Raw genomic sequence first — 20,001 nt, forward strand, 5'->3', positions numbered from 1 at the left:
TCAGCCAATGCTCAAATGCGTCACCGAAACCGAAGGTGTCCAGATCCTACGCGAAGTCCACAGTGGTACCTGCGGCTCTCACGCAGGGCCAAGGGCCCTAGCTGCTAAGGTGATCCGCCAAGGTTTCTATTGGCCCGCAATGATTTGCGCCGCAAATCGGGTCACAAGGTCCTGCGAAGCCTGCCAGAAGTTTTCCCCTCGATCAAGCAGCCCTTCGCAATTTACAAAGCTGATCGCCCACACATGGCCTCTCCAGCGCTGGGGCCTAGACATCGTCGGGCCCCTACCCACGGCTCAGGGGAATCTTAAGTTCGCCTTCGTCGCTGTTGAATACTTCACCAAATGGATCGAGGCAAGGGCTGTCTCCACAATAACATCAAAGACTGCCCAAAAAATCTTCTGGCAAAACATTGTTTGCCGCTTCGGAGTACCGTCTGAACTAACAGTCGACAACGGCAAACAGTTTGATAGCCAAGACTTCAAGGACTTTTGCTTCTCCATCGGCACTAAGCTTGCCTTCGCCTTAGTCTATCACCCGCAGTCCAACGGGGTTGTGGAACGCGCCAATGGAAAAATCTTCACAGCTGTCAAAAAGATGCTCCTCGACGAAAAAAGGGCAAGTGGGCCGATTTGTTACCCGAGGCGGTCTAGGCACTAAACACGACTGAGTGCAGGGCGACTGGGTTCACTCCTTTCCGCCTTCTATACGGATCGGAGGCCATGACCCCACAAGAAATTAAACATGGGTCCCCGTGAACAGTTCCTTCAGCAGTCCCCGATGTGGATGAGCCCACTTCAAAGGATCTCATCGATGGGGACCGAGTCTTCGCCTTGCAAGCTCTAAACAAATATCAAGCCCAGACAAAAGCATGGCGCGACCATGCAGTCATCCCAAGGGAATTCAGCGAAGGGGACCTCGTACTCGTCCGAACAGCCCGGACAGAGTCCAGGGGCAAGCTAGAGCCCAGGTGGGAGGGCCCCTTCATAGTCAAGACGAAAGCTTCCCCCAACGCCTACAGGCTCACAACGCCAAGCGGCGAAGACCTGGAGCACTCTTGGAACATTGACAACCTCCGCAAATTTTTTGTTTGACTCATCAGGGCTGATTCAATTAGCAAAAACAATTTTATTCTGGCCCGCACTCTTTTCCTCCCGGGGGGGTGAGGTTTTTAACGAGGCGGAGCCATGTAATATACAAGTGAAAAATCCCCCGCAAAAACATGCGTCGAAAAAAGACCGCGACGACGGTCTTCGACATTCGACCAATACCACGTCACCGCGAGGCTCAGTGCTAGCCACCCTCGCGTGCGACAACTCCGTGCAGAAGTCGCCTAAAGGTGCAGCCGGATTAGCACAACAAGTGCGAAAAATCGAAGTCTACCGCGAAGACTTACCGTGCAGAAGTCGCCTAAGGCTGCAGCCGGATTAGCACAACAAGTGCGAAAAATCGAAGTCTACCGCGAAGACTTACCGTACAGAAGTCGCCTAAGGGTGCAGCCGGATTAGCACAACAAGTGCGAAAAATCGAAGTCTACCGCGAAGACTTACCGTACAGAAGTCGCCTAAGGGTGCAGCCGGATTAGCACAAGTGCGGAAAATCGAAGTCTAGCGCGAAGACTTACCGTGCAGAAGTCGCCTAAGGGTGCAGCCGGATTAGCACAACAAGTGCGAAAAATCGAAGTCTACCGCGAAGACTTACCGTGCAGAAGTCGCCTAAGGGTGCAGCCGGATTAGCACAGCAAGTACGAAAAACCGAAGTCCACTGCAAAGACTATCCACGCCTAAGTTGCCCGAGGGCATAGCCGGACAAAGCGCAACAAAAGCAAAAACGACCACACCAAACTGTCCGCGCCAAGACCTAATACATACGCACCAGCCCAGCATAACAAATACACCTGACCAAGCACGTAACGCCTTCACGAGCATAGCCAAATGTGCGAGGGCACACAACTTCATCACACAATCCTTTACACATGTACAAGCGAGGGCATCACACTCTACATCGGCTCAACCTTCGGAATAATTACCATCTCCCTATAGTTAAATAACATTATCCTAAGCTCCTCACCCGCAAAAAGACTTCGCAATTCCCCTTCACCTGTACTCGCGGCGGCAGGCAAGGACAATAGTTCCTGCCGGCCAGCCCTACTCACACGAAGCTGACCGCCCTCCACCCCGCTCACCCTACGCTTCGCAACCGCCCTTCGCCGCCTGCGCCCAGTACTTGGACCGGGCACATCTTCTGTGTCCGCAGCGTGCGGCGAAGCCTCCACCGCTGCCACATCCAAGGCCGCAAAGTAGTCCAAGTCCTCCTCTGACGACTCCTCAGACCACTCAACCGAGCTCCCAGAGTCAGCAAAATCAGAAAACTCAGATGCAGACCCATCATATTTATTACCACCATCCACGGTCGAAGCCGCCAAAAAATTAGTAGTGGCGGTTGCGTGCGCAGGCCCAAAATCTTGAACCTGCGCAGCAACCAAAATTCAGCAACATATCCAAAATTCCCTAACTATCCACACCCACTACGCCACCTGCGAAGACCCAGCCGTCGCGGGAGCCTCCGCCGTTGCCTCCGCTGTCGCCTCCACCGCCACCGTCGCAGGATCTTCAGCCCTCGGCGCAGCGACTGCGGGGGCATCGGGAGCGCCTTCGGCGGTCTCTGGGGGCGGGTCTCCGCCGGCCGCAGCAGCTGCGGGGGCATCCGGAGCGCCTTCCGCAGTCTCCGGGGCGGCTCTAGGGCGGCCCCGGACACGGCCTCCGCCGGGATCGGCTCCGGGTCAGGCAGCGCGCTGTTCAACGCCCCGAAGTCATCCACCCTCTCGCCACGCGCCGCCTAAGACACAGCACACAAATTTAGGAAACCCGCACATAGCCCACATCCAGCAAACATCAAACAAAAGCCAAACGTTACCTGAGCCCTCGCCGTCTCGGCCCGCTCCCTGACCACCTCGCGACCGTGCGGACCCCACATCCGGTCGTAGATGGCTCCAGCGGATTCCTTCACTATGGGGTCCTCGACCTTGTAGATATCTCGCTCAAAATCTTCATCAGCTTGGTCGAAGACCTCAAAGTGCCGGCACCCTTCACGAGAGAGTGCGTTCATCGCCCCCTCGCAGGTGACCAGGGAGGCATACGACATGAACCCCTCCACGATAGTGGGGAGTGCCTACAACTCCTCCTGTACCCACTCCAGGCAGCGAAGTCCGGGCTCTCGGTCCAGCACTTCAAAGTCACCGGTCCGCGCGCCCAGCTCATGGTATGAATCCATAAGCTGTTTGCGCGTCCGCTCAGCCTCCGCGCGTGACGCGGCCTCGGCCCTCTCCACACGGCTCTCCAGGGCGCTGAGCCGCTCCTGCAACTGCTCGGCGCGCTCCCTGGCAAGATTGCCCTTCGCCCGCGCCAGATTGACCTCCGCCTGCGCAGCCTGCGCCTTGGCGAGGGCCTCGTTGGCCTCCCTCCTCTCCCCCGCCAGTTGGCGCCGGAGGTCAGTCTTCTCCCCCTCCAGTGCGGCCACCTTGTCCGCCAGCTTGCGACACTTACTGTCGGCGGCCGATTTTTCCCGGACGGCGTCAGCATGTTGCGTCCGAAGTCTCTCGACTTCGGCAGACACAACTGCCGTGAGGGCCCCCGACGCCGCGCGGTCTGCGAAGTCAGTCGCCTGCAAAACACACGTAAGACCGCGGCCCCAACAAAGCCGGTAAAAAAACCCAAAGTCTAGCTCAACGGACCTGACTCAGCGCCTCCTTCATCTCCTTCAGCCGGCGGGACACAGCGCCCGCCTCGTCCCTGACAGCCGCGAGTGCCGGCATCTCGCCTCCGGCACTAAGAGCACCGCCCTTTGCCTTCGACACTCCGGCGGCCGCCATGGTCGCCGCGGCAGGCGCAACTATAAAAAGTTGGCCTTCGTCCGACCCTGCGACGCATCAACGAATTAAAAAAAAGAAAAAAAACGACGAGCGGTGGCTTACCACCAAGATAGTCGTCCACGCTAATATCAGTGGCGAAGTCGGCGACGGCCTTGCCCGGCGACGACAACCCTCGGGCCGCCTTCGCGACCTCCGGCACCCTGCTGGACGCCGGCAAAGCCTTCGTGAGCCTGGAGCCACCGGCACCAGCCGCAGGCTCCGGCGCCTTGCTGGATGCAGGAACGGCCGACTTCTCCGCTAGCGGCGGCTTGCCTCCACCGGGGGCAGCAGCCCTCGCAGCCCCTCGCTGCCTCTTCGGCCTGGCTTCGTGAAGCCTGACAACCGCCTGGCGCTTCTGAGCAGCTCCCTGGCGATCCTTGTCCATCACTGCCGACACAACAGCAGCAATATTCCGCCCGTAAGGAAACACTTTCCACTCACGAACCATGCGAGATGTAAAAAAGTCTTCGCCGGCCGCGCGGGGGATAGGAACATTCCTAGGCCACCAACCCCCGGTAACCCTCAGCATCCGCGCCGAAGACTCCCGGAGCTCGGGCGAAGACATCCTTCCCCCCGGGGTCGCGCATGTCCTCATCAACTCTCTAGCAAAAACATCGGAAACCCCAAGTCCTCCCACAGGCAGGACTTCACACCATCTTCCCACCATGGGAAGGCATCTGGCGAGGGCACACTTCGCCCAACGCCCAGCCATGCGCCAAGGGCCATACCCCGTACGCCACAAATTCTTCAACCAAGTCGCGCCCACTGCTCAGGCCGGCGGCGCACCGAAGGGCCCCTTCGTCCGCATCCTCCTCCGCCACCTCAAAGGGCGGATACGCTGAGTAAAAGTGCGAACACATCTCGGACACGGGGAGCCCCTCATGGCCTTCGACGGTACCCTCCGCGACGTAAAACCAAAACTCATTCCAATTGCCCCACTTGTTGCGGGCGCAAGGCACCAACTCGACTACGTCCATCGTGGTCTTGCCGGTCTTCGGCGTAAACGTACAGGACCCAAACTGGGCAACTTCGTCTCCAATCATCCTCTTCTGCCAGTGCAGGCAATAGTACTTCGCAAAGACCTCGACTGATGGCTTTCCGTCGTACGAAGTCGTCGCCCAGACATACTTCGACAGAGCCACCATGGCATTCGGCGTCAGCTGATGTATCTGAACGTTGAATCTGCGCAGGACTTCTCCAACAAATCGGTGCGCAGGAAGGCGGAGACCGGCGGCGAAGAACGCCTCGAACACAACAAACTCGCCTTCCGGCTCGGGGACTTCCTCCGTCCCCGGGACACGAGCAACTCCGCCGCCAAAGTAACCCAGCCGCTGCATATCTTGCACGCGGACCGACGACATCCGCGACACACCAAAATCCACCGTGTCGCCGGCGCGCAACTCCTCCGCCACAAAAGTACTCAGCGTCTCCTCAGACGAGGCGTCGGCCGGCGGCGAGGCGTCGGCCGGCGGCGTGGCGGCAGCAGAAGAAGAGGAGGTCGGCATCGCTACGTACCGTCGGCGGCGGCGGGCGGTTTGCTTCACTCGAGCCAGATCTCCGGCGAACAGGAGCAGGGAGGGCAGACGAGCAGCAAGACGGTGGAAAAGGCGGCTAGGGTTTTCACGGAGCGTGGAAAGTGGAGTCCAAAAAGCGCTGACCCCCGCCCCCTTTTATACACAGGGCGCGGCGCTTCGGGAAACCCGCAGTCCAACAGTACGGTGCCAATCAACGGTCATGTCAAAAACCCCCGCGGAACCACTTCGAGCGAGGGCAGCGTCTCCACCATCTAGCGACGTCTTCGGCACCAGATGACTTTGTCGAACTGGTCCCTCGGAGGGCAAATGTTGGGGCGAAGGCAAAGACGCCACCCTTCGCTCGAGGCCTTCGCTGCAGTCGTTGGTCCGACAGAGACAAAACGGGCAGGGACACCCTTCGCTGAATACGACATCAGACGAAGGCCTGCGACGAGGTCATCCTACCATGCGGCCTCGTCCAGCTCGGAGGCCCACGTACGATCCGGCCCATTGTAACGGGCCCTGCGTGGCCGCTGCGTGTTACGGGCCTAAATTGTAAAGGCATTCCTGTAATTACAGTCTGTAACCCTGCTTTATGGGAATATTCTGGGGATAACCTAGGTGTCTGAGGGCACATGCGTCCTTGACACAAGACGCTGGGCGCTCAGATACCTATAAATACCCCCGCACAGTGCCCGTGAGAGGCCAGATTAACAGAGCTATTGCCATCTTACGCGAGAACCCTGTTAACGTCATTGTTCACCCTTGTTGGATCCCCTTGCTACTGAGAGCAAGTTCCAACACAAATGAATGTCCAAACGCACGCATACGAAGCCACACCTAGACTTTGCATCCCCTTAGGAACGCCTTTTAAGTCTTAAGCTCTGCATCCCCTTAGGAACGTCTTTTGAGCTTCTTCACCTTCTATTTCGGTGTTATAAGTTCTGCATCCCCTTAGGAACGTCTTTTGAACTTCTTCGCCTTTTATTTTGGCGGTATAAGTTCTGCATCCCCTTAGGAACGACTTTTGAACTTCTTCGCCTTATATTTCAGCGGTATTTGGCTCTGCATTCCCTTAGGAACGACTTTTGAGCAGAAAACTTACGCTGCGCTCCCTTAGGAACGACTTTTTGTAGCTTCATCGTGCTCTGCATCCTCTTGGGGATGACTTTTGAGCTTCTCCCTGCTTACTTTTTTTTCTTTTTCTGCACTCGATGGTGCATGCTCAGATTTTACATTTTACATTCTTTTGGGGGATTTGGCTCTCGTGGAGCTAAATAAGAAAGAAAAAATTACAAGCTATGGCCCCATTAAAAACCTTTCTCCCCCTTTGGAAAGGAAAAGGGAGCCATAGAAAAAAATGAAAAAAGATTACTGTCGGGTACCGTAATTAGGGGTACCCCCAACACTCCTAAACACGGTTGGTAACCACCATCAGCACAAACCACAAGGGCTGATGGGCACGATTCAGATCAAGGCTTCGTCTATTCAAGGGACGCGATCTCGCCTCGCCCGAGCCCAGCCTCGGGCGGGAACAGTAGTCCCAGACGAATTCTCGCCTCGCCCGAGGGCCTCCTCAAGCAACGGGCGCACCCTCGACTCGCCCGAGGCCCAACACGAGCAGGCTTCGTCGAGAAGCAACCTTGGCCAAATCGCCTCACCAACCGACCGTGTCGCAGGCGCATTCAATGCGAGGATCGCCCAACACCTTATCCTGACACGCGTGCCTCAGTCGGCAAGGTCCAAGTGACCGTAGTCATTTTGCCCTTTCACTGACCGACCTGACAGGAAAACAGTGCCGCTCGCTCCGCTCCGACTGTTGTGCCACCCACCAGGATGAGGCTGACAACAACCAAGTTTAGCCTCAGGCGCAACAGGAAGCTCCGTCTCACCCGACCCTAGGGCTCGGCCTCAACCTCGGCCTCGGAAGGTGGTCTCTGCCTCGCCCGACCCTAGGGCTCGGCCTCAACCTCGGCCTCGGAAGGTGGTCTCCGCCTCGCCCGACCCCAGGGCTCGGCCTCAACCTCGGCCTCGGAAGGTGGTCTCCGCCTCGCCCGACCCCAGGGCTCGGCCTCGACCTCGACCTCGGGAGGAATCGCGTCCTCGCCCGACCCCGGCCTCGGCCTCAGGAGGAGTCTCTACCTCGCCTGACCTTGGGCTCGGACCGACCGCGCCACGGGGATACATCATTACCCTACCCCTAGCTAGCTCAGGCTACGAGGGAACAAGACCGGCGTCCCATCTGGCTCGCCCCGGTAACAGGTAATGATGGCTCCCCGCGTGCGTCCATGACGACGACGATTCTCAGCCCCCTACGGAAGCAAGGAGACGTCAGCAAGATCCCAGCAGCCCCGACAGCTGTGCTTCTACAGGGCTCAGGCGTTCCTCCGACGGCCACATTACCGCGTACACAGGGCTCTAGCACCCCTCCGACAGCCACGTTGGCATGTACACAGGGTTCAGGCACCTCTCTGCCAGGCACGTTAGCGCGACAGCAGCCACGACGGCCGTCAGCTCGCCCGGCGGCGGCGAACTCGATGACGTCTCTCTCCTATGGTAGAAGAGTAGCATCCGGGTCTGTCCCGCCACCCTCTTCGCCGCAGGAGGAGGAGGCGGGGCAACCGTGGCCAGGCAGGAGGCGGCACCTCATCGGCTGTCGACCGAGTCGACGGCACCGGCACCCCAGCGGGGGACATGTCGGGCGTTGTCCTCGCGCCTGACACAACGACGGATGTTGTTTCCCCGCAACGTGCCAACCCCAAGCGGGCAGATGACGCCAGCACACTCGCAAAGGGCTTGCTGGGCGTTAGCCTTGTACCTGAGATAACGGTGCAGTCCGTCCCCGACGCGACTTCATCACCGTCCATCGATCAAGAGGTACCGTCCGTTTTCCACTCTGTGCCTTTTAGATTCAGCTTCGATCCACCAAGCGACCCTGCTTCGGTGAGCGCTTTCGTAAAGGCATACCCTAACCTTCTGGGGTACCATATGTGGTCATCTTGGGACCAACTGACGGTCGTCTCAACCTACGGACCCCCGGGTTCCGAGGAAGAAGACGTGCCTGACTCTGGTTGGGATTTCTCCGGGCTCCGCGCTCCTAGTGCCATGCGATACTTCATGACCGCATGTGACTACTGCCTCTCCAATTGCTCCGATGATGGCCACAACCTTGACGACGAGGGTTGTGGCCCAAGTCGCGAATGTTTCCACGTCGATCTAGGGGGTCACGACGAAGGAAACCACCTCGGTATGCCGGAGGATGACAATCCCCCTGGCCTGCGCCTCGCGTTGACATCCTGCGGGAGCTAGCTGTGGTCCCAGTCCCTACGGTGGGTCATGACACACAGCTCAAGCAAATCCGCGAGATGCAGGCCAAGCTCGACGAGGAAGCAAGGCAACTTGTGCAGCTTCAGCAAAACATCGAGCAAGAATGGGCAGGCCGAGCACTCGCCGGAGAAGCACGTCATCAGGCTCGGGACGTCCAGCGCCGTATCATTGATGATGCCAGGGCAAGGCTGCCCCTGGCCTCCAGCGAGGTCGGCCAGAATCTGGCTGCAGCGGCGATACTACTCCGAGCGATGCTGGAGCCATCCACCACCGAGGGGCGGTGTATCCAGGGAGAACTCAAGAATCTCCTGGAGGATGCCACGGTCCGACGGGCCGAAAGCTCTGCCTCCCGAAGGCAAGGGTGCCCCCCGGAGCATCGTGCAACGACTTCCCGACTCATGCGGGAGGCCTCGGTCCACACCGGGCGCCCGCGGGACGCGACGCCTGCAGCCCTAGGTCGCCTCGGCAAGGAGCACCACCGCCGCGACCGTCGAGCCCGAATTGACGAGAAGGTGCGCCGAGGCTACCACCCCAGGTGTGGGGACGCTACGACAGTGAGGAGGATCGGAGCCCCTTTCCCGAACCACCAGGTCTGCAAGCCTTTAGCCGGGCCATACGACGGGCGCCGTTCCTGACCCGATTCCGGGCCCCGACTACCATCACTAAGTACTTAGGGGAAACGAGGCCAGAGCTGTGGCTTGCGGACTACCGGCTGGCCTGCCAGCTGGGTGGAACGGACGATGACAACCTCATCATCCGCAACCTCCCCCTATTTCTCTCCGACGTCGCCCGGGCCTGGCTGGAGCATCTGCCTCCTGCGCAGATCTCCAACTGGGACGACCTGGTCAAAGCCTTCGCTGGAAACTTCCAGGGCACGTACGTGCGCCCTGGGAACTCCTGGGATCTCCGAAGCTGCCGCCAGCAGCTAGGGGAATCCCTGCGAGAGTACATCCGGTGGTTTTCGAAGCAGCGCACCGAGCTGCCCAACATCACCGACTCGGATGTCATTGGGGCGTTCCTCGCCGGCACCACTTGCCGCGACCTGGTGAGCAAACTGGGCCGCAAGACTCCCACCAAGGCGAGCGAGTTGATGGACATCGCCACCAAGTTCGCCTCTGGTCAGGAGGCGGTCGAAGCCATCTTCCGGAAGGACAAGCAGCCTCAGGGGCTCCAGCAGGAAGACGTCCCCGAGGCGTCCGCCCAGCGGGGCGCGAAGAAGAAGGCGCAAGCGAAGCGCGGCGCCGCCGACGCAGATCTCGTTGCTGCCGCCGAGCACAGGAACCCTCGGAAGCCTCCCAGAGGGGCCAACCTGTTCGACAAGATGCTCAAGGAGTCATGCCCCTATCACCAGGGCCCCGTCAAGCACACCCTTGAGGAATGCGTCATGCTTCAGCGCTACTTCCATAAGGTCGGGCCACCGACGGGAGATGGCAAAGGCCAAGACAACGACAAGAAGGAGGGCGACAAGGCAGAGGAGTTCCCCGAGGTCCACGGCTGCTTCATGACCTACGGTGGGCATGTGGCGAACGCCTCGGCTCGGCACCGCAAGCAGGAGCGCCGAGAGGTCTGCTCGGTAAAGGTGGCGGCGCCAGTCTACCTAGACTGGTCCGACAAGCCCATCACCTTCGACCAAGGCAACCACCCCGACTGTGTGCCGAGCCCAGGAAAGTACTCGCTCGTTGTCGACCCCGTCATCGGCAACGTCAGGCTCATCAAGGTCCTCATGGACGAAGGCAGCAGCCTCAACATCATCTATGCTGAGACCCTCGGGCTCTTGGAAATTGATCTGTCCACGATCCGGGCCGGTGCGGCGCCCTTTCATGGGATCATCTCCGGGAAGCGCGTCCTACCCCTTGGACAACTCGATCTGCCCGTCTACTTTGGAACTCCCTCCAACTTCCAAAAGAAAACCCTCACGTTCGAGGTGGTCGGGTTCCGAGGAACCTACCACGCGGTGCTGGGGAGACCGTGCTACGCCAAGTTCATGGCCGTACCTAACTACACCTACCTCAAGCTCAAGATGTCAGGCCCCAACGAGGTCATCACTGTCGGATCCACGTACCGACACACGTACGAATGCGACATGGAGTGCGTGGAGTACGCTGAGGCCCTCGCCGAGTCCGAGGCCCTCATCGCCGACCTAGAGTGCCTCTCCAAGGAGGTTCCTGACGCGAAGTCCGTCCCTCTCGACCCCAGCAACGACGCCGGCAAGCAAGTCCGGATCGGCTCCGAGCTCGACCCCAAATAGGAAGCAGTGCTCATCGACTTTCTCCGCGCGAACGCCGAAGTCTTCGCGTGGAGTCCCTCGGACATGCCGGGCATACCGAGGGATGTCGCCGAGCACTCACTGGACATCCGAGCCGGTACCCGACCCGTCAAGAAGCCTCTACGTCGTTTCGACGAAGAAAAGCGCAGAGCCATAGGCGAGGAGATCCACAAGCTGATGGTTGCAGGGTTCATCAAAGAGGTATTCCATCCCGAATGGCTAGCTAACCCTGTGCTTGTAAAAAAGAAAGGTGGGAAGTGGAGGATGTGCGTAGACTACACTGGTCTAAACAAAGCATGTCCGAAGGTTCCCCACCCTCTGCCTCGCATCGATCAAATTGTGGACTCCACTGCTGGGTGCGAAACCCTGTCATTCCTCGACACCTATTCAGGTTATCACCAAATCAAGATGAAAGAGTCCGACCAGCTCGCGACTTCTTTCATCACACCTTTCGGCATGTACTATTACACTACTATGCCATTTGGCTTGAGGAATGCAGGTGCAACATACCAAAGGTGCATGAACCACGTGTTTGGAGAGCACATCAGCCAAACGGTCGAGGCTTACGTCGATGACATCATTGTCAAGACGAGGAAAGCCTCTGACCTCCTCTCTGACCTTGGAATGACATTCAAGTGTCTGAGAGCGAAGGGCGTGAAACTCAATCCCGAGAACTGTGTCTTCGGAGTCCCCCGAGGCATGCTCATGGGGTTCATCATCTCCGAGCGGGGCATCGAGGCCAACCCGGAGAAAATCGCGGCCATCACCAACATGGGGCCTATCAAAGACTTGAGAGGAGTACAAAGGGTCATGGGATGCCTTGCGGCTCTGAGCCGCTTCATCTCGTGCCTCAGCGAAAAGGGCCTACCCTTGTACTGCCTCTTAAGGAAGACCAAGCGCTTCACTTGGACCCCCGAGGCCGAGGAAGCCCTCGGAAACTTAAAGGCGCTCCTTACAAATGCGCCCATCTTGGTGCCCCCGTTGCGGGAGAAGCCCTCTTGATCTACGTAGTCGCAACCACTCAGGTGGTCAGCGCCACGATCGTAGTCGAGAGACGAGAAGAAGGGCATGCACTACTCGTCCAGAGGCCGGTCTACTTCATCAGTGAAGTGCTATCCGAGACCAAGATCCGCTACCCGCAAATTCAGAAGCTACTGTACGCAGTAATTCTGACGCGGCGAAAGTTGCGACACTACTTCGAGTCTCATCCGGTGACTGTGGTGACATCCTTCCCCCTGGGGGAGATCATCCAGTGCAGAGAGGCCTCGGGTAGAATAGCAAAGTGGGCAGTGGAACTCATGGGCAAGGTAATCTCGTTCGCTCCTCGGAAGGCCATAAAGTCCCAAGTCTTGGCGGACTTTGTGGCTGAATGGGTCGATATCCAACTGCCAATAGCTCCGATCCAACCCGAGCTTTGGACCATGTACTTCGATGGGTCGCTGATGAAAACAGGAGCAGGTGCTGGCCTGCTCTTCATCTCACCCCTCGGGAAACATCTCCGCTACGTGCTACGCCTCCATTTCGCGGCGTCAAACAACGTGGCCGAGTATGAGGCTCTGGTTAATGGGTTGCACATCGCCATCGAGCTAGGGGTTCGGTGCCTCGACGCTCGTGGCGACTCACAGCTTGTCATCGACCAAGTCATGAAGAACTCCCACTGTCGTGACCGGAAGATGGAGGCCTACTGCGACGAAGTTCGACGCCTGGAAGACAAGTTCTACGGGCTCGAGCTCAACCACATCATTCGACGGTACAACGAGACTGCGGATGAGCTGGCGAAAATAGCCTTGGGGCGGACAATGGTTCCCCCCGACGTCTTCTCCAGAGACATACATCAACCCTCCGTCAAGATCGATGGCACGCCCGAGCCCGAGGAGGCCTCGGCCCAGCCCGAGGCACCCTCGGCCGCCGAAGGTGAGGCCCTGCGTGTCGAGGGAGAGTGGAATGGGGTTGCGCCAAATCGAAACTGGCAGACCCCATACCTGCAATATCTCCACCGAGGAGAGCTACCCCTCGACAAGGTCGAGGCTCGGCGACTGGCGCGGCGCGCCAAGTCATTTGTCTTACTGGGGGACGAAAAGGAGCTCTACCACCGCAGCCCCTCGGGCATTCTCCAACGATGCATATCCGTCGCTGAAGGACAGGAGCTATTGCAAGAAATACACTCGGGGGCTTGCGGTCACCATGCAGCACCTCGAGCCCTCGTGGGAAACGCTTTCTGACAAGGCTTCTACTGGTCGACCACGGTGGCCGATGCCACTAGGATTGTACGCTCCTACCAAGGGTGTCAATTCTACGCAAGACAGATGCACCTGCCTGCTCAGGCCCTGCAGACAATACCCATCACCTGGTTGTTTGCTGTGTGGGGTCTGGACCTCGTCGGTCCCTTGCAGAAGGCACCCGGGGGCTTCTCACACCTGCTGGTCGCCATAGACAAATTTTCCAAGTGGATCGAGGTCCGACCCCTAACCAGCATCAGGTTCGAGCATGCAGTGGCGTTCTTCACCAACATCATCTATCGCTTTGGGGTCCCGAACTCCATCATCACCGACAATGGCACACAATTTACTGGGAAGAAGTTCCTGGACTTCTGCGAGGACCACTACATCCGTGTGGACTGGGCCGCCGTAGCTCACCCCATGACGAATGGGCAGGTGGAGCATGCCAACGGTATGATTCTACAGGGACTTAAACTGAGGATCTACAACGACCTCAACAAGTTCCGCAAGCGGTGGATGAAGGAGCTACCCTCGATGGTCTGGAGTTTGAGGACAATGCCGAGCCGGGCCACGGGTTTCTCGCCGTTCTTTCTAGTCTATGGGGCCGAGGCTATCTTACCCACAGACTTAGAATACGGTTCCCCGAGGACAAAGGCGTACGACGGCCGAAGCAACCAGACCAGCCGAGAAGACTCACTGGACCAGCTCGAAGAGGCTCGGGACATGGCCTTACTACACTCGGCACAGTATCAGTAGTCCCTGCGACGCTACCACGCCCGAGGGGTCCGATCCCGAGGCTTCCAGGTGGGAGACTTGGTACTTCGGTTGCGGCAGAACGCCCGAGGGCGCCACAAGCTTACTCCTCCTTGGGAAGGGCCATTCATCATCGCCAAGATTTTGAAGCCCTGAACATACAAGCTAGCCAACGATCAAGGCGAGGTCTACAGCAACGCTTGGAACATCCAACAGCTACGTTGCTTTTACCCTTAAGATGTTTCAAGTCGTTCATATACCTCGTTCTCTTTACACACAAAAATAAAGTCTAACCGTCAAGGAAGGGTCAGCCTTGCCTCGGCAAAGCCCGACCCTCCATCGGGGGCTAGAAGGGGGGAACCCCCTCCTCTGCGTCAAAATTTTCCTCGAAAAAGGTCTTTCTACGAGAACGTCTTTCGCGCTTTTTCGACTGCTTCGATAGCAGGATCCTGAAAACGACGAGAGTACACGTAAGCGGCAAGGTCGACCGAGCCGAGGGACTCCTACGCCTCCGGGATACGGATACCTCACTCATCACCTTCCGTGATAAGTAACTCACGCTCGGATAAGCGATTCTGCTGCCGAACAAGTCCTAACGCTCGAAAACTTTTCTGCCAGAACGATTTTTCGTGCCTTCTTGACTATATCGATAACAGAATCCTGCGAACGAGTAAGAGTGCACGTAAGCGGCAAGGCCGACCGAGCCGAGGGACTCCTACGCCTCCGGGATACGGATACCTCACTCATCACCTTCCGCAAAAAGTAACTCTCGCTCAGATAAGCGATTCTGCTACCGACGAACAAGTCCTGATACTCGAAACAAGAGGAAAGGAAACACAGCTTTATAACATGACAATAAGATGTTTAGGCCTTGGCGGCCGCAAAAAACATACGCATACTACAGACAAACTGTTCCTGTAGGTTCAGACGTCGACAGAGGGAGCAGCAGCACCCTCGACATCATTTCCACCTTCGGCGGAATCTGGCCCGGCCTCCGACGGCGACACGGGCGGAAGGATCTCCACCTCGAAGGAGGACGCCAGCACCACGCTTGGGCCATCGCAGCCAGGGTCTCCTCCAGGGTCCCGACCTGAGCAGACACCTCGGCTGGTCGCTCTGTAGCCGCAGCCAGCTGTCCCCCGAGGACCTCAGCCCGGCTCACGGCCTCGGCAGCATGACTCCGGGGTTGGTCCCGCTAGCGGACAACTTGGCCAGGCTCCTGCCGCCGCTGCTGCACCTCCTCGACCAGGGAAGCCACGTGCTCCCGGGCCGACGAAGCCTCTTTTCGAGTCGACTCTGCCTCTGTCCACGCCAACATCGCTGCCTCCGGCTCCAGCTCATCGCAGAGTGGCCGAAGGTTCTATAACTGAGCAAGAGAGGCCTTAAGTGGCAAGGCCGACCGAGCCGAGGGACTCCTACGCCTCCGGGATACGGATACCTCACTCGTCACCTTCCGCGCAGGGCAACTCACACTCGGTTAAGCAGTTCAGCTAGCCGACAGGCGAGTCCTAGTGCTCGAAATGAGGATGAAACACGGTATTACACTCAAATACCGAGATGTTCAGGCCTCGACAGCCATAATGAACATACACCCACATTTAGGGTGCCATTACAAACGGAACTCCGGTTCCACTCCCGCGGGTATGAACAACCTCCACACCAGAGGGCCTGCGGGATAACAAACTCCAGGCGGCTCACCGTCGACCACTGCAGCAGCGACAACGTCCTCCATCTCGGGCAGCAAGACAGCTGCAGCGACGGCCTCAGGGCAAATGCTGCTGCTGAAAGGCCCTCGTTCACGTCCCCTCGCGAGGGACGAGAACCAGCCATTAAAGCCAAAGAGCCGGAGGCCCGGACCGAAGGTGGCGCCGACGGTCTTGTCGGCGGAGAAACCTTCTCCGGCAGCCACCTGCCCACTAACACCGCACCAGCAAGCGGCGGCCGCTCCAAAGTGCACCGGCAGGTCCTCACTCCCGTTCTCGCCACGAGAACGAGAACGGGACTGTCCCAGAACATGAGTACCGCCCTCGCGGCGTACGACGTGTTGTGCGACCCTCCGGTGCAGCCGGCCACAGTCGCCCGGGTGGAGGACAGATAGTTGCACCCTGTCCAGGAAGCAGCAGTTCGCCTTCCCCCGCATGGCTGGAGGACGCCTCCTCTGCAGAGCTGGAGGATGTCTTCCTCCCCCAGATGCCAGAGGAAGAAGCGGGTCGCCGGCCCACGCGGAGGTAGGCCCCAACTCGCCCCGCCCTCCTTCCCAGCGAGGATGATGAAGATCCTTGAAGCTAAGGGCGAGGCAGAGGCCGCAACCCGGCTTGCTTCTCCCCACCACCGAACTGGTGGTCATCATCCTGGATGACCATTGGTGAGGGAGTGCAGCCGGGCTGCATGATGAAAATCCTTGAAGCCGAGCGATGGCTGAAAGGCGCCAACCCCCGCAAGGTCGTGGTCCTCCAACAGCAGCAAGATGAAGGCAACACGGGCGCTCCCCATCCGGGGGCTCGGAAGGTGGAGGGGCGCGATGCATGAGGAGAGTGCGAAGGCATGGCTACCGCCCAGGGGATCGATCCCTTTTTAAAGACGGCTCTCCCCACTCGCGTCCTCAAGTGTTGCGGGCGAAGTCTTCACCGACGTGCTCCAAGGTCCTCCCCCTACGACACGGGGGCTGGGTCCCACATGTCATGCAAGCTAACCCGAGACGGAAGAAGCCAAACCGCCGCACGCGGAGCGTGTAACCGCCCTGCGGTTACAGGCACTCCTCCGTCCTCACCGAAACCAGCAGTCGAAAGGGCGGACTGCCATGCAGGTGGCGTGCAACCGCACCGCAGTGGCGCACCCCTTCGGCTTTGTCGCATCCAGCATGGAGGCCAAGGCCCACACGTCATGTAACCGGCGCGCCGGTTACTACGAGCAAGCAACCGCACCGCCACATGCGCCAATGCCACGCCTTCTCGACTGCGGAACCAGTGCCGCAACTCGAGGCAACCCTGCGCATGGCCCAACAGTGCCAATCGAGCACCACGATCACGGGTCAGTCAGCCGCGGGAGGAGGCATGACGGTCGATATGGCCAAAAGTGGACCGGCAGTAATGGCGGCAGCAGACGAGCGGAAGCAGCGGTTAAATCGCCTGCAGGCTCACGTCCCCTCCTGGAGCGGCAGGGGAGCCCTCTCCCACGGCGTGAAGACGACGCGCCCGTGTTCCGTTCCTCGAATGACTCGAGCACGCGCGACGGCCGCCCAGCGAACCACCTGTCCTGTCGCATTAACTCTGCGGCAAGGCAAGCAACACCTTTGGCAGGCGAAGCAGGCGTCGTTTCACCTCCGCCATGATGACCGCGTCAAAAAAGGTGCGCCACACCGTTTAAATTCATATCATTTTCCTCTTCCCCTTTCTCTCTCTTGCTACAGGGACCGGGAAAGGGGATATTTCGAAAGGGATCCTTCTCCACGAAGGAAGCGGGCCCCAAGCCCTCATTACTGATCAGGGGTTCGAAGGCTGGCCCGTCGGAAGGGTTCGACAGTCGCCCCAGAGCACTCGGGCTCCGTGCCCACTACTGATCAGGGGTTCGAAGACTGGCCCCTCGGAAGGGTTCGACAGCCGCCCCAGAGCACGCAGAGTGAGGGATGACTCTAGGTACGTCCGTTACATGGCCGAGGCTCGGGCTACGCTCTCGAGGTACCCTAGGACATTTCCGAGACCAGCATGAGTGATTTTGTAACGGAATCCCATCAGAGGGAGGCATCGAGCCCTCGGACCCTATCGAACGGGTCCGGGTCCGGCAAATCACCTGCAGGTACTTTTGGAGCACGCCTCTAGGCCACTAGCCGACCCTTATCGAACGGGGCACGTGCGTCCACTCGGATCACCCGTTAGCAACTCACTGGAGACACCATGTTCGGCGCCCTCCGAGGGCAACATGGCGCTTCCCCCCCTTCGTCCTTGCAGAAAGGCGATGAAGGGGCGTATAATAAAAGTCGAGACAGTCCTTGATCGTCCTCTCGCTCTGTGCAGAGGCTCGGGGGCTGCTCTCGCAAACCCGGCTAAGGCCAAACCGTTGATAGCGTCAACAAACCAGCCTAAAAACCCGGAACCCGACCATGCACTCGGGCTACGATCAGGTCGCATGAGGGAACAACCAGGCCGACCAAGGCATCACGAAAGGCATTAAGACCTCAGAGGAGTCAAAACACTCCTCCGAGGCCTCGGGGGCTACACCCGGCGGGTGCGCTCGCGCGCACCCACCGGAACAAAGTGTGATCGAGAAAGGCCGATCCCCTCGCAAAAAAGTGCGACAAAGCCTCCAAGCGAGTACCAACACTCCCTTTGAGGCTCGGGGGCTACTGTCGGGTACCGTAATTAGGGGTACCCCCAACACTCCTAAATACGGCTGGTAACCACCATCAGCACAAACCACAAGAGCTGATGGGCACGATTCAGATCAAGGCTTCGTCTATTCAAGGGACGCGATCTCGCCTCGCCCGAGCCCAGCCTCGGGCGGGAACAGTAGTCCCAGATGAATTCTCGCCTCGCCCGAGGGCCTCCTCAAGCAACGGGCGCACCCTCGACTCGCCCGAGGCCCAACACGAGCAGGCTTCGTCGAGAAGCAACCTTGGCCAAATCGCCTCACCAACCGACCGTGTTGCAGGCGCATTCAATGCGAGGATCGCCCAACACCTTATCCTGACACGCGTGCCTCAGTCGGCAAGGTCGAAGTGACCGCAGTCATTTCGCCCTTTCACTGACCGACCTGACAGGAAAACAGTGCCGCTCGCTCCGCTCCGACTGTTGTGCCACCCACCAAGATGAGGCTAACAACAGCCAAGTTCAGCCTCAGGCGCAACAGGAAACTCCGCCTCGCTCGACCCCAGGGCTCGGCCTCGGAAGGTGGTCTCCGCCTCGCCCGACCCCAGGGCTCGACCTCAACCTCGGCCTCGGAAGGTGGTCTCCGCCTTGCCCGACCCCAGGGCTCAGCCTCAACCTCGGCCTTAGAAGGTGGTCTCCGCCTCGCCCAACCCAGGGCTCGGCCTCAACCTCGGCCTCGGAAGGTGGTCTCCGCCTCGCCCGACCCCAGGGCTCGGCCTCGACCTCGACCTCGAGAGGAATCGCGTCCTCGCCCGATCCCGGCCTCGGCCTCAGGAGGAGTCTCCGCCTCGCCCGACCTTGGGCTCGGACCGACCGCGCCACAGGGATACATCATTACCCTACCCCTAGCTAGCTCAGGCTACGGGGGAACAAGACCGGCATCCCATCTGGCTCGCCCCGGTAACAGGTAATGATGGCTCCCCGCGTGCGTCCATGACGACGACGGTTCTCAGCCCCTACGGAAGCAAGGAGACGTCAGCAAGATCCCAGCAGCCCCGACAGCTGTGCTTCTACAGGGCTCAAGCGTTCCTCCGACGGCCACGTTACCGCGTACACAGGGCTCTAGCACCCCTCCGACAGCCACGTTGGCATGTACACAGGGCTCAGGCACCTCTCTGCCGGGCATGTTAGCGCATAGCTACACCCCCATTGTACACCTGGACCCTCTCCTTGCATCTATAAAAGGAGGTCCATGGCCTTCATGCGAGAGGGTCGCGCGGGAGGATGGGCTGACGAACAGGCTCACTCTCTCTCCCCCACGAACGCTTGTAACCCCTACTACGAGCGCATCCCCCTGGCGCAGGATAACACGAGCCTCGTTCTTCCCCCTTGTGTTCCATCTCGCGCCAACCAATCTGGGCTGGGACACGCAGCGACAAATTTACTCGTCGGTCCAGGGACCCCCCGAGGTCGAAACGCCGACAATTACATCAGATTACACATAATATCATCGAAGCTCATCCGCATTCCAAGATCTAGGTATGTCGTTGCCGTCCATATCCTTCAATCTGTAAGAACCGGGCCTTGACGAAGATAGCACCAGAAAAGGTCCTTCCCACTTCAGCTACAATTTACCTACTGTGTCCGGATTAGCCACTCTCCGAAGCACCAAATGCTCTGGCTTAATATTTTTCAACCGAACTTTTCTGT

General features: G+C 58.9%; 1 protein-coding gene across 1 annotated transcript in view; it reads right to left on the minus strand.

The window, feature by feature from the left end:
- Nucleotides 1-16,127, minus strand: part of LOC109945745 (uncharacterized) — a 53,776-nt gene extending 37,649 nt beyond the window's left edge. The window contains exon 1 of the mRNA XM_020552089.1: nucleotides 15,881-16,127. Within this exon, the coding sequence (XP_020407678.1) occupies nucleotides 15,881-16,127 (247 nt within the window). The remainder of the gene's footprint in view (nucleotides 1-15,880) is intronic.
- Nucleotides 16,128-20,001: the final 3,874 nt, after the last annotated feature.

Source organism: Zea mays, chromosome 4 (genome assembly GCF_902167145.1).
Source record: "Zea mays cultivar B73 chromosome 4, Zm-B73-REFERENCE-NAM-5.0, whole genome shotgun sequence".
NCBI lineage: Eukaryota > Viridiplantae > Streptophyta > Magnoliopsida > Poales > Poaceae > Zea > Zea mays.